At 35.8% G+C, this 15,304-nt stretch overlaps 1 protein-coding gene across 2 annotated transcripts in view; it reads left to right on the top strand.

Annotated features, from left to right (window-relative positions):
- Window positions 1–15,304, top strand: part of EPRS1 (glutamyl-prolyl-tRNA synthetase 1) — a 68,961-nt gene that overhangs the window by 31,299 nt on the left and 22,358 nt on the right. For both annotated transcript variants that reach the window (XM_038586168.1, XM_038586167.1), the window contains 7 exons: window positions 31–238; window positions 1,110–1,222; window positions 2,091–2,208; window positions 7,404–7,760; window positions 11,403–11,630; window positions 12,749–13,011; window positions 14,916–14,967. In XM_038586168.1, coding sequence (XP_038442096.1) covers window positions 31–238; window positions 1,110–1,222; window positions 2,091–2,208; window positions 7,404–7,760; window positions 11,403–11,630; window positions 12,749–13,011; window positions 14,916–14,967 — 1,339 coding nt within the window. The remainder of the gene's footprint in view (window positions 1–30; window positions 239–1,109; window positions 1,223–2,090; window positions 2,209–7,403; window positions 7,761–11,402; window positions 11,631–12,748; window positions 13,012–14,915; window positions 14,968–15,304) is intronic.

The following is a 15,304-nucleotide window of genomic DNA, read 5'->3' as shown; positions in this document are numbered from 1 at the left end:
TCTTTAAACACTTTTCAATCTTATATCTAGAAATGCAGATGGAAAAATTGAATCTCTTGATGCAAAATTGAATTTGGAGAACAAAGACTACAAGAAAACCACGAAGATCACTTGGCTTGCAGAGACTGCACATGCACTTCCAATTCCAGCAATCTGTGTCACTTACGAGCACTTGATCACAAAGCCAGTGCTAGGAAAAGATGAGGACTTTAAGCAGTATGTCAACAAGAACAGTAAGGTAGGCTTCTAAAAGAAACTGTATTTCCTTTTTCCTTATTATATAAACTTCTTAGAATTTTTGTTTTGTTTTGTTTTTAACTTCTTAGAATTTTTAAAATTATTTTTAAGTATTTGTTTTTTTTAAGGCTTTTAAAATGTTTTTAGATTATTTATTTATAATAAAATAATTTATTTTTATTATAAATATAAATAATATATATTTATAAAATATCATGTTTATAATATGTATGTATGTATTTATTTATTTATTTATTTATATTCATGAGAGACACAAAGAGAGAGAGAGAGACAGAGACACAGGCAGAGGGAGAAGCAGGCTCCATGCAGGGATCCCGACGTGGGACTCGATCCCGGGTCTCCAGGATCACACACACCCTGGGCTGAAGGCGGCGCTAAACCGCTGAGCCACCCAGGCTGCCCAAGTATTTGGTTTTCAAGTAAAATGGAAAAGATCTATAAAATTTTGTTAAAATGTGAAAAGATGTGATGTTTCCATTTTACAGAAGATAGGAGCTGAAGCACAGTGAAGTGAAAGAACTTATGCTTAAGTGCTGTCTTGTTTTGCCTTTCAGTAGGTCTCTAGTGCTTTTTGTACTGCAGCTCATATTTATGAGCTTATTCACATGGGCAGGGATACCGACTGATCAGGTTCGTTGAAAGGTTTCCTGAAGTTCATCAGTTCATTAATTTTAACTTTAAAAATACAGTATATATAATTGTTTAATTCTTAACTGTTTCACTGCATCTGCTTAGGTAGTGAAGTTTTTAACATATTTGTATAAAATATTCCACCTTCTGGAAAAAACAACTTATATTTTAGTTTTCAGTGCTCTGATTTCTAAGGTATATTTTGGTCTTCTGTGATACAGCATGAAGAACTAATGCTGGGGGACCCTTGCCTTAAGGATTTGAAAAAAGGAGACATTATACAACTCCAGAGAAGAGGGTTCTTCATATGTGATCAGCCATATGAACCTGTTAGGTAAGTAAATGTCACTGAGCATTTAAATGAAAATACGTAACATTCTTATAGTAAATAAGACTTTAAAAATTGAATTTCTACTAAAATACTGTGACTGACAGTTTGTCTTCTATATTTAATATCTCAGATTTTATTTTATTTTTTATTTTTTTTAATTTCTCAAATTTTAATAGTAATAAGTAGTAACTCTGAAATAGCATAATAGTAGCAGGTTATTCATTTCTAAAATTAAACCATCTTATAATTCATTTTCATGCAGTCCAAGTATAAAGAAAAAATCTTAGTCTATCTTATCTTGGGGTTAAAATTATTACTATTAATTTTTTCTTTATAGTGTATTTTCCTTAGGTATATTGTAGGAATACTACAAAATTTGAAGAAATCATTTGCTTGTGAGTAATCTCGGGTGGTAGATTTTGCTAATGACTGTACTCTTCAAAATAGAATTGAGAACTTCTTGTGTTTTATAGAAATTCTTCTCTTTATAAGCAGATTAGGTGTGGTATGTAGATGCATTTAAGTCAGGAATGAGACTATTAGCATCCACTAATACCATTTCTGGTGGCAGGCAGCGTAGCTGTACTTTTGTTCTGGAGTAGCGTGTTTGTATCTACAAAAGTTCTTAAACTAGAAGGTTAAAATTAGTACTGTGAAATTTTACTTATGTATTCATTGTTTTTAAACTACTCTGAAGAGCTTCTGATTTGAATAATAAGAGAATGGACTGTTTATGCTTTGAAGTGAATCTAAGAATGAATGAATCTGTGAATCTGTTTATGCCATTGAGTGAATCTAAGAATTCAGTTGTAATTACTGTTAGATGATGTTGTTCAAGTAAACTTTTTTTGGCCCTCCATTTTCTCTTTAGCCCATATAGCTGCAAAGAAGCCCCTTGTGTTTTGATATACATCCCTGATGGGCATACAAAGGAAATGCCAACATCTGGATCAAAGGAAAAGACCAAGGTAGAAACAACAAAAAATGAGGTAAATGTGACATTTATGGATATGTCTCTCATCAACCATTTTTTTACTCCAGGATTTAGAATCTTTCTTTATAAGTGGTCGTTTCTCTTACTGTTGACATTGAAAAATACAGTGGTTCTTAGTTTTGGGTGGTTTGTTCTTGTCCTGTCAAGTTTTCAGAACATCTTGCAAAACAAGATTTTTAAAATTTAATTATTTTTGATATTGAAATATGAATGAAAAAGTGAGAAGGAGTAGATTGAAAGAATGTTTTTAGAAAGATTCCCCACCACCACCAATACTGCTGCAGCAGGTCCTTTTTCTTTTTACATTTTTTTTTCCTCCAAGTAATCTCTATACCCAGTGTCAGGCTTGAACTCACAACCCTGAGGTCAGGAGTCACAGACTCCACTGACTGAGCCAGCTAAGTGCCCCAAATTGATTTCTTCTTAAATCCTATTAGGAGCATCCTGTAGAGCTGAGGAGTACACTGAACACCACCTACTTTTAGCTACTTACTTTACACCTGGAAAGAACAGGAAAAATCCCTTGCCCAAGATAACAGAAGTCATTATTGACAGAGTCAGAACAGTGACTGACCTTTCTGGTTCCCTGTCTCTACTTTCCTGTCAAACTCCAGTGCCTCTGAGAGAAGAGCTGACAGACCAAAGTTCATAAAAGAGCATGGATAGGAACTGCTATGATGCAGGTGATAGGAAGCTGTGTTGTTTCCTGCCTTTTTCTATTCCTTCTTTGTCTTGGGAGTAATGCTTAATTTCTTTGCTTAAGAATGAGTTGGGAATCTGCCCGGCAGTCAGGGTTGGGAGGGACATTCCAGATGGAGACACAGCTTCCCCACCAGAAAGGGTGTGAATATGAGAACTGGCAATGTGTTTAGAGAATGAGGGGGTTCACTGTGTAGGCAGATGGAGCTCCTCAAACTTCCTTGATTCACATAGTACCCTTGGTTCTTTGCTAATTTTTTCGGGGCACCCAAGGGTTAAGTGAAATTCCTAACAGTTCTCTTTGTTAAGTAGTTCATTTCAGACTAGTTGTTTGAACTAATTGTTTGATAAACGTTCATATCCCAGTAGTCATTTGAAAAAATTAGATACATAAATTGAAAGAAAAGAAAAATTTTATTCCAACGCTGATGTTTTATGCCGTATTTTCTTACAAATTTTGTTACTTATTTTAATATGAATAAAATTTTATTCATAAAAGATTTTATTCTCCAATTTAAATATTTTAACTTTAATTTTTATTTCATTCTTAAAGTGATAATACTAGTTAAGAGAAAAAATAATACTTTATTTCTTTCTTGAATCTTGGACTCAGGTTGGACACTACCAGACTAATTTTAACACAGCAGCTGTGGAAAATTAGTTTTGCAAAGATACGACATCGTTGAAAGAAACGTAACATACTCTAATGTTAAAATTGAACCCCTTGAGCTTGTAGTACATGCAGTGTTTTGACAGATGTTGAGTATATTGCTCTGTTTACCTTGGATATTTAAAATATTTTGTGGTACTCCTATGAATTTCCTATAGCGCACTGGGGCACCTTAATGCATAGTTTAGAATCCATAGATGTTGGGTTGGCTTTGATGATTTGGTAGCAGTGTAGAACATGTCTTGGAAGGTGAATTGGGAAGTAGGATTGGAAGATCTTTTAAGTGGTCAGGAAGCCAGAGGATGTGAGCAAGAGGGTTATAAAGTAGGCCATGAATTCAGGAAGTAGAATCAGTAAGACAGTAAGTCCTAATTTTGTTTGGTTGACTAGGCAAATAAATGACAATCTGAGCTAGGGAAGACAGAAGCACGTAAGTTTATCAGGTATGAGTTTGGAATTATTTACAGTGGGAATGTCATGACTTGAGCTTTTAATTTACATAAATTAATACTATGTGATCTCAGTCAAAAGAAAATGAAAAGAAGAAAAAAGGAAAATTCTCAAACTTTTTAGTCTCAAGACCCTATACACGCTTAAAAATGATTGAGGACCCCTTTTGTTTATGTGGGTTCTATTTATCAAGATTTACTATACTAAAAGTTAAAATTGACAGGTTTTTGAAAGGGTTTATTAATTCATATTGATTGATTGAGTGTGTATGTGAGCCAGGGGTAGGATAGGGAGAGTCTTAAGCACTGTTGGGAGCCCATTGCAAGGCTCGATCTCACAACCATGAGATCATGACCTGAGCCAGAATCGAGAGTCAGATGCTTAATCCACTAAGCCACCCAACTGCCCCTATTAATTCATTTTAAAAGGATAATAACCCAAACTATATGTTTATATAAGTGACATTTTTTAATGAAAAATGACTATTTTTTAAATTTTGAGTTCAAATGATGGTGTGGTTTTTGCATTTTTAAATATTTGTTTAATGTCTGACTTAACAGCCTCCCAAAAAACTGCCATGTACACTCAACAGAAGACTGACTCAAAAGGACAGATTACAGCTTAGTGTATTATAAAACCTCACAGACCTCTTTTGGAAAGGGTCTCAGAAATCTTCTGGGTTCCATATGCCAGCTTTGAGAACTGCTAGTGTATGTGATGAAATAAGCATGCCATGGGAATTGTAGCTACCCAGTCCCTCATTGATCCTAGTTTCTACCTGTACTTCATACTTTTTACATATGCTGTAAAGATGCTAATGTAATGCTGTAAGTTTCTGTATTCTTTTTTTTTTCCAAATTTTTATTTAAATTCTAGTTAACATATATAGTGTGATACTGGTTTCAGAAGTTTATGTATTCTTGAAAATCTTTATGTTCTACAAAGTGGCATACTAAAACCAGGGCTGGTTTATTAGAAAAAAGAGAGTTGAGGCAAAATAATAACCCATACGTCTCCTATAGTTTTAGTCAAGTGATGACTGGTCAGCAGTCCTCGGAGGCTCAACTAGCCTGGACATGCACAGCGGCTCACTCCCATGGGTGGCAGTTGATGCTGACTATTGGCTAGGAAAGTGGAAGTGTTGAACAAAGCAGCTGCAAGTGACCTCTTTAGCGTGATAGTGTCAGAGTAGTGAGACTTTGTATATGACAACTCAGAACTCCGGAAGTGAGTGTCCAGTAGACATGGTGGAAGCAGCATTGCCTTTTATGTTTTAACCTTAAAAATCTCATATAGTGTCATTTCTGCTATGCTCTTGGGTCAAGCACTCATAACCTTGTCTAGATGCAAGAGGAGGGAGGGGATAGACTCCACCTCTTGATGGAGGGCGTGTCATAATGTTTATGGATATGCTTTGGAACCTGCACACATCCTAATAGAAATTCAAGTACAGTTGACTAGGATTGGGATTCAACACTGCAGGCAGCCTTAAGGCTAATGTTCTCTCCTTTGAAATGTACGTCTTTGGGGCTGTTTGCCTCTAATAGAAACCGATATCATCATCATAATTAAAGTCTGTCTCAGCGTGGATCCTGCCTGAGACTTTGTTTTTTTTTTTAAGCTCAGGAGGATAGCTGTTTGAAATCTCTTCCTCTGCATTTACACCTTCATTAGATGGCTTAATGTTATGGTAAACAGTATTTTTAAAGTACTACCTGCATTCAAAGGCCGCTCCTTTTTTTTTTTTTTAAGAATTTTATTTATTTAATTGAGAAAGAGGGCGCACACGTGGGGAGCGGGGAGGCTGACATGGGGCCTGGGATTATGACCTGAGCTGAAGGCAGACATACACTTAACCAACTGAGCCACACAGGGGCCCCAAGGAAGGCACTTCTAAGACTTTCTTTTTTAATTGCAAGAAGGCTTTTTCCTGTGTATTCTTTGATGTAAAACATTAACGTACTGGGAGAAATCACCACAAGGTGCTAAGATTTTTCAGTTATCCTGATACCTCTTATACTGTTTGCGAGGCATGAATGAGTCAGTTCAGGTTCTCAAAAATAAATAGAACAGAATGTATATATTTTTGATACAGAATGGCTCCTTTTACTGTATTCTTGCTTTATAATATTGTGCAATTACAGATGCATATTAATATTTATGGTTATATATTTTAAGGAAGTAATTTTGGGTATATGTGGGATTTTTAAAAATAATTTATTATTTTTTAATAATCTACATTCAGTATTGGGCTTGAACTCACAACCCCAAGATTAAATCACATGGTTAACCAACTGAGCCAACCAGGCACCCCAAATGCATTTAGTTTTTGACTTACATGTTGACTTCAGAACCTAACCCCCAGGTAAAATGCAACTCTGATATAGCTTGAAGTGCTCTTTAGTTATTCAGGTAAAGATGTCTTAGAGACCATTCAGAATGCTTGGTCTGGGATCAGGACAGAGTTCTGAAGTAGAGATGAAAATTTTGGAGTTAATACACATGACTCATAAATATGGATGAGATTCTGAAAAATTAAGTGGAAGATCATTAAAGAAAAAAGTCATGGGGAAGGTATGGAAGCTAGGTTTTAAATCTGGAAGAGTTTCAGTAGGGGGGAAAGCTTTCTAGGCAGAAGGAAAGCATAACATTGAAAATAAAAGCACAGTTATTCACTACCCAGTGATCATTTTAGTGAACATACCTTTAGGTTTATTGTATATACTTATATATATATAATCATATGCCTGGAAATATATAATTTTACACAAAAATGGAATTGTTCCATAATAATGAGTTAAAATCATATCACAGTATTTCATAGAAGTCTTGCTTGTCATCAATTTAGATATTATCTTTCTTAAAAAGTTAATACCCGAAATTTACTGATACTCAGTTTTTTCCAGCCTTTGTAATTAAAAGCTTTAAGCAGATTTATTACCTTATATTTTCCCATCACACTGATGGGTTCAGTACAGTTACCTCTCTTTTATAGTTGAAACCAGAAACAGCTTATGTAACTAATTCAAGGTCGCACAGCTGGTATGTGGTGGAACAATGATTTATTCTTAGATCTGTTGGATGTGTCATAATTTATTTAATCCCCTAATGGCAAGAATTTAGGTTATTTTTAGGTTTTTACAAAGATAAAAATGTTCCAGTGCATATCATAGCCGTGTATCTCTACTTTCGTTTACTTCTGTCATTTTTCATTATAAATTTTTAGGAATGAGATTATTTACTTAAACGTTTTAAGGGATTAAAACATTTTTTTAGTGTAAAATGTCATATGACAACCAGTTTGGTACAATTTTATGAGGGGACATTTAACATGAATTAATTATTTCACCTTTGGTTTTCTGCCTCTGTAGCCAACGACTCCTTTTAAGGAAAAAGCAGGTCCTTCTTTGCTTAATACTTGTGCTACATTTGAGGACTCCTTGGTCCTTTACAACAGAGTGGCTGCTCAAGGGGATGTGGTTCGTGAACTAAAAGCCAAGAAAGCAGCAAAGGAAGATATAGATGCAGCTGTAAAACAGCTTTTGGCTTTGAAAGCTGAATATAAGGAGAAAACTGGCCAGGAATATAAACCTGGAAATCCTCCTGCGGTGGTACCGAATGTTTCTTCTACATCATCAGCAAGTATTGTGGAAAGTAAATCTCTTTATGATGAAGTTGCTGCCCAAGGGGAGGTGGTTCGTAAACTGAAGGCAGAGAAAGCCCCGAAGGTCAGTGTGCTAGAATATGTAGAGACAGTATTGTTTATAAACAGCTTGAATATTTTGGCAGAACAATCAATACTTACTGATACCTGCTATGTGCCAAGCTCTGGAAATATTAACAAGAAGCAGCTCATCATCTAGTGTGGGGGAGGGTGTCGGGGAGGAAATACACTATAATCCATGTGATGTGACTGTAATCCTGTGTGATGGTGTGAATTGTTCTCAGAAGCCTTTATCGTTGTAAGTAGCAGGGAAGGAGGTTAAAATTCGTAAAGGATATTTAAAATAGTCCTGATGTAAAGGAAGCTACTTTTGGGTGAGCAAAGTTCAGAGAAGGTACTCTTGAAGTGTAGATACATGGTTCTCAAGCTTCATGTACGTCAGAATTACCAGAGAGCTTGTTATAACACAGATTGTAGGGTCTGGACCTTTTGAACTTCTGCTTCAGTAAATCCAGAGTATGCAGAGAATGTGCATTTGTAAGAAGCTGTCCTTCTGGCCGAGTATGGAAGACAGCAGAGGTGGAGGTATATATTCAGGAAATAATGGGTTGTCATGACGATTTTGACCAGTGACCATTTCTGATTCTTCATAGGGGAACCCTCAAGTTATAATAACTCTTAAGTATACATTTTATTCTTGTTTTAATGATCTCTTTAAGCAGAACATTTAGCCAAGTGGGTGGTAGCACAGTGCGGGAAAACAGGATTGTTTGTTGTAAGAGACAAAAGGAATGGCATCTGTGATAGAGAACAGTCATATTTATTTTTAATTTTTAAGAGATTTTAGTATATATGTATGTACTTATTTATTTTAGAAAGAGTGTGCGTGAGCATGGTGGGGCAGAAGCAGAGGGGGAGAGGGACAAGCAGATTCCCACTGAGCTCAGAGCCTGAAGCAGTGGCCAGTCTCACAACCCTGGGATCATGACCTTAGCCGGAACCAAGAGTTGGACCGTTTACCAACTGAGTCACCCCAGGTACCCTGACAAAGGTTGTATTTAATAATCAAGATAGCCAGTTCTATTCAAACAGAACCATAGTTCTATAACTGGATATAATCCAATCCCTCATAAGCTTCCAAAAATTAAAGACTGTGCTGCGACACAAACACAGAGAGGTATGGTGAACCCTGGGACTTGACTTCTGTGACTGGAGGAGATTTGTTCTTGTCAAGGGATCTGTTGTCCCATCAGCATCCTGGACTTTGGTCAGAGAATGGACTAAGAGGTTTCAAGTTCCCTATCTCATTAAGAAGTTGCTGGGCATCTAACTGGGAACTGAGTCCTTAAGATTCTTTCATGGACATTAGACATCTGTGGAAGAAAGAAAATGCTTTGGGGAGATCTTGGAGTTTTGTTCCAGAAGTTAATATTTTTCTCTCCTTTGTGAAGTGTGAGAAATCTTCTCTTTTTTCCTTAGTGAGCCTGTTGGAAGTCCTGCAGAGCTATGATGATCTTCAGATAGTTTTGCTTCTAGGAATAAAGCCTGCAGCTTATAATGTAAATCCTTGGTATTTCCTGCCCTTTGGCAAGGTTAGGAGTGATTTCTACTCTGTAGATCAGACACAAGCTATGGACCGCTTTCTAGATGTAATTTGAGAGGAAGGGCTTTGGTCTTTAAATTCCTTCATTCTGAGTAGAGTACATTGAGATTCTGTGCTGATTCTTAGGCAGGAAGTTCTGTGTGGGGTAGTGACAGCAACCATATACTTAAAGCAGCAGCCACCTGTACCTCCTGTCTCATTGGGTTAATGGATTATATCATACTGCCTGAAATAGCATGGTCAAGCTTATGAAAAGTCAGCCTATGGGTAAAAACATCTGAATTTCTTTGGTAATTAGGCAGCTACTTTTATTAGGTGCTTTTTGATAATGATAAATATAATACTGAAATGAGTCTGGCTTTAGTTTAACCTGTATTTACCAAATACTTACAATGCACCATATCTGTGTTTCAAAATACTGCTTATATTTTTTTCTTCTTTAAATGCTAAGAGGAGTAAATAGTGCTCTGTCTTGTTCTAGAGAGTCAACCCAGTTATTAGGACTGGAGGTGTTCTTTAGGTAATACCTGGCACTGTGTTAGTATTTTGTGTTTAATCCTCACAACAGCCATGTTCAATGATTGATGTTCAAATAATAAAATAATACTTCTTTTTTTATTTGTTGGTTTTATAACTAGTGAGAAACTGAATATGAAAGTAATTTCCTGAAGTGTACAAAGCCTAGATTCCAATTTTGCAGTCACATTCCTAAGTGATTTCTCATTAGAGGTGGTGGTAGTCAAGCATTGCATTATGAGCACCAGAGAGTTACGGTTTACTAGTTTATTAATTTATTAAGCAGCTCTGTACTTACTTTTCATTAGTAATTTGTCTAAGCCTCTTAACCTTTCCATTTCTTACAAAAATAGTTCTATTAATAAGTTCTATTAAGTCATGTTCGGTGGTAAAGAAGGTGATCAGCTGAGGATTTAGAGTTACAGGCTTCGATGAGAACTTTTCCTTCTCTATTTGTCCATTCTTCTATCTGCCTCACCTCCTCCCTGCTTCAGGGTCAGATGGATAATTCTGTTTAAGAACTTCTAAGCATAAAGGCAGAGTATAAGCAAAAGGTGAGCAAGGAGTGAAAACTTGGAAGAGTCTACCTCCAGTTTCTCCTTCAAGTCCACCTTCTGCTCCTCTTCCTTTCTCTTGCTCAGTGGAATTGTTGCTGAACAGTGACTCAGGCAAATACAGTGTGAGTTACATATCTGAGAACACACCAAAGATAAAATAATTCTGAATGCTGAGTAACTTTAAAACTTGAAGTCAGTTCCAGATTAAAGTTCTAAAGTTACAGTTTCAAAAAATAAAACTTTGATTTTGGACTGGTCTGTGCATAGATGGTCCTACTGTTTAGGTAACGTGTCCAGCTTGGGTCTTTTGCCTGTGCCTGTTGTCCTCTGCTAGAATCATAAGCATCTCAGTTGGGCTGAGTGTTTCATTTTTTTCATAATGATTACTTTGAAGTATCAGAGGATGATGTATATAGGTTAATGTCTGATTAAAACCTCAACATACCAGGGTGCCTGGGTGACTCAGTTGATTAAGTGTCCAACTCTTGGATTTGGCTCAGGTCAGATCTCAGGACCCTGAGATACTGCACCTTTCATGGGTTCAGCGCTCATTGGGGAGTCTAGTTCTTATCCTCTCTGTCTCCCTCTGCCCTTCCCCTGCTTGTACTCTTTCTCTCTAAAATTTATTAATAAATCTTAAAAAAAAAAAACGAACCTCAACATACCTACTTATTTTATTGTAAATTTTTAAAAGAATAATGTTTTTAGTAGGGCCCAAGCTGTAGTTTGTTTTGTGCTGTTTTTGTTTAGTAGGCTAATGAAAATAAGGTTTGTACAGCAAAGCTATTGAGCTGATCTTTATTCTGATTTTGTAATTTCTGGTTCCACTATTTATAGACCTAGGGCTTAGACACTGCCAGTTTGCTTGGGTATTCTATTATTTATTTGTTTACATATGTAAAATGGGAAGTTACAGTACTATATGTGTATGTGTATTTGTTTTTATGATTTGTTTATAGGATTATAATGATTTTAAATAATCAGTGAAACTTTCTGAAATTTCTGAATTGTTTTTTGTCTTTTATTTCAGGCTAAAGTAAACGAAGCTGTAGAATGCTTACTCTCCCTGAAAGCTCAGTATAAAGAAAAAACTGGAAAGGAGTACATTCCTGGTCAGCCCCCATTATCTCAAAGTTCACACTCAACTGCTGGCTCTGAGTCTAGTGGTCCAGAAGCACCAGAAGCCAAAGTACTTTTTGACAAAGTAGCTTCTCAAGGAGAAGTAGTTCGAAAACTTAAGGCTGAAAAAGCCTCTAAGGTTTGTGTGATATTTTGTTTGTATTTTTGTTTCTTACATTAGAAGTATTTTTTTTTTTTTTTGCCCAGAACACTTCCTGGCTTATCAAATCAAAGTTCTCATATTTCATTTATCAGCTTTTGTGTATTAGAAAAGCTCTTGAAAAAAAAAAAAAAAAAAAGAAAAGCTCTTGTTGATCGTTTCTCTGCCATTCTAGATTTGACTAGACATTCTCTTAAGATTCTGCCTTTCTCTGACATTGTACTTAAACACACTATTTTATTTTTTTTTTTTTTTTTTTTTTTTTTTTTTTTTTTTTTTTTTTTTTTTTAAACACACTATTTTAGCTGTGGATTAAATTGTCTGCTTCTCTCTAGTCTTTGAGATCCTGGAGAATAGGGACCTAGGCCCTAGCAGTAGTACCTGGCTCCTTGTGGGCCCGTGATGCAGGATTTTTGTTTTACTCATTCTCCTAAAGCTGAGTCAGTCTCAAATGGCAAGTGTTATTTTGAGCTCTGGTGTAGTTTGTGCTAATTATAATTCTCTTCATAGGAGTAGGATTTTTTTGGCACAGATTTGTGAATGGAAAACAGTACATCATTACAGATTTTGAAGTTTAACCAGTAACACTGGAACTTGATTGCTGTCATCTTTATGATTGTAAAATGTTGAACGTAATGTAGTTTAATGGCTCCTAACTAAAATTGCAGTGGTATACGTGTTATATGTTAGTGCTTTCTAACAGAACTTCCCATGTTGGTGGATGTGTTCGGTAGCACTCCAGTAACAGTAGTCACTAGCCATGTCACCACTGAAGACGTGAAATGTGGCTGTTGTGACTGAGCAACTGAGTGTTTAGTTTTATTTACTTTAGTTTAAATAGCTACAGGTGGCTAACAACTGCTGTTCAGGCGAGGTGGTTATAGTACTGTTTTTCAGTCCCTCTTTTGTACACTTCTGTCCCTGTTGTATTTTTTTATTTTCAGTAGTTAGTACATCTAATGTTCTCCACCCCTACCCCATTCCCCTCTGTCTTCACTTGTGTTTTCAAATCTGTTTATGAAGCTTTGGACATTGGTGCTGAGACAGTGATTTGAATTAAGTATTATCTTCTCTTTTCCTCTTTTGTTAAACTAAAGGATCAAGTAGATGTGGCTGTACAAGAACTCCTTCAGCTGAAAGCACAGTACAAATCTCTGACAGGAGTAGAGTATAAGCCTGTCTCTGCCACTGGAGCTGAAGACAAAGATAAGAAAAAGAAAGAAAAAGAAAATAAATCTGAAAAACAGAATAAGCCTCTGAAACAAAGTGATGGTCAAAAGAAAGATTCCTATAAAAACCAAGGAAGTGGGCTGTCATCAAGTGGAGCAGGAGAAGGGCAGGGGCCTAAGAAACAGACCAGGTAATAAAACATGGAAGCTTCATTAGAAGTGAAGTATTTTTATTTTTTTAAGATTTTATTTATTCATGAGAGATAGAGAGAGAGAGGCAGAGACACAGGCAGAGGGACAAGCAGGCTCCATGCAGGGACTTGATCCCAGGACTCCAGGATCACGCCGTGGGCCGAAGGCAGGCACTAAACCGCTGAGCCACCCAGGGATCCCCAGAAGTGAAGCATTTTTTAATGAATTCAGCTCTTAAATTATTCTTTTAAAGAACAAATTTTGGTTAGTTTGGTTATCGTGAGAAGTTGGAGAATGCTAGAGGTTTAGTGCCAGCAGGTAGCTTTTGTTAATTTTCTATTTATTTAAATAGGTAACAATTTTTTTGCTTGGTTCAGAACTCTCAGAATATAAAAAGTTCAGTGAAGTCTCATGCCCATGCTTGTTGTATCCCATCTTCCCAGTTTCTCCTACCACCATAATGAACTGGTAACCACAGCTAGTTTCTTATGGAACCACTGATCGATTGATCTTCATTTGGCTAAATAAATAAAAACAAATATATATCAACATTCCCCTTTCCTCCCTTTTAATACAGTTGGTAGCCTGACAGTACTCACTGTCTTACACCTTAAGCAAATTTTTCAGATGAAAATCTTTTATGGTGACTAAACGATGACTTTATTCTCAATAGGATTTCACATTTGGTAGGTTAAATATAAAACAAAGTTGTTTAAAAGACAAAACAGAGGAATAGATGTTTCAGTATGTTCCAGTTTGTATGAATAATGTGATGCCCCTGTCGATAATCCCCATGGTAAAACTAGAGTGAACTTTGTGCTAGCTTCTTCAATGGCTTAATAAAAAGAAAAAGCGGTCATTCACAACTGCTATTGTGAGATCTTTTGTTTTTAGATTTAACTGATAAATTCTGCCTCTTTTATATCATACATGCAACATTTCCTTAAAAGGCTGTAACAGTTGTTTTTCTTGTGTATTCACTAGGTGATCAGATTTATAGATTATAGAATAATAGAAGAGAGAATAGAATGTCTCACCTTTTACCTCTTTTTGTGAAAGGGCCAGGTTTCACTAGGCATCTTGTTGAGCCATGTCAAAGTGAAGCAGTGGAGAAGTCAGCTATAAATACATTAAGATTTTTAGCCAATAAAGACTTGTTTGTAACTCTACATGACTAAGGGGTGATTTTTTCTGTGTAGATCATAAAACCACAGTTCTTGAACAATTATGGGCTTCAAGAAATGGATCATCACCTGGAATAGTTTTTTATTGCAGATCTAACTTACTTTGCACTTGTCTCTGCAGCTTTTATTTACTGCAGTTAAAAGGAAAATTGTAGACTATGTAAGGATTATAAATATATATGCACATGCACAGACAGCCATTGTTTTCATTACTTTTTACGTGTTACTCTCAGTGGAACGGTAACTTTGCTAATTATGTTTTCTAGATTGAGTTTGGCAAAAGATTCTTCTTTTTTAGTAAGAGAATTCTATGTGAATAAATTCTGCCTTTATTATAAATACATGACTGTATAAAGAACTTTGTAAAAGATGTCTGCATTAAAATCATAGCTTTTGTTGTGCTTAACTTTCCTAGTTCTTTTTTTTTTTTTAATTTTGTATTTAAATTCAGTTTGCCAACATATAGTATAATACCCAGTGCTTATCCCATCCCACTTTCCTACTTCTTTGTAGGCAGTATCTTAACCACCTCTGAAGAGATGGTGGCACTGTTTTCTAGGTTAAAAACATTATCTTGGGAATGATGAATATACAAGAGAGAAATACGGAAATAACTCATACTGAAGAAAAACTATTCTGTTTTGAACTTGAGGTTTACTTCCATTCAGCCTAAAAGCAGTTGATGAATGAAGGCTTTATTTTATTTTTCATATCTGCAGGTTGGGTCTTGAGGCAAAAAAAGAAGAAAATCTTGCAGATTGGTATTCTCAGGTGAGTATACATTCAGTTTGTTTTTATGTTTTAAGTTTCTCAAAAAAACTACTTTTTATTTAGATTCTAAAGTAAAGACACACAGTAATGTGTAGTGTCATTAATACATAGTACGTATAGTCATTAAACATGTCACAGATTTCAAAGCATGTTCACATTAAGCAGTGAATTGAGAAGTGAGATAGTCATCATTCAGTTTTGTTTTGTTTTTTAAATGGTGAGGTAAAAGGATTAATCCAAAGTCACAAAGATAGTAAACAAGAGAAGCAAGATTTGAATTCAAGTCTTAAGAGTTTAGGGCTTGGTGTTTCTCAGTATAGAAAAACCCATTTTACAC

The sequence above is a fragment of the Canis lupus genome, chromosome 38 (genome assembly GCF_011100685.1).
Source record: "Canis lupus familiaris isolate Mischka breed German Shepherd chromosome 38, alternate assembly UU_Cfam_GSD_1.0, whole genome shotgun sequence".
NCBI lineage: Eukaryota > Metazoa > Chordata > Mammalia > Carnivora > Canidae > Canis > Canis lupus.
Note: the sequence above shows the minus strand (reverse complement) of the source record. Positions and strands in the feature narration are given on the sequence as shown.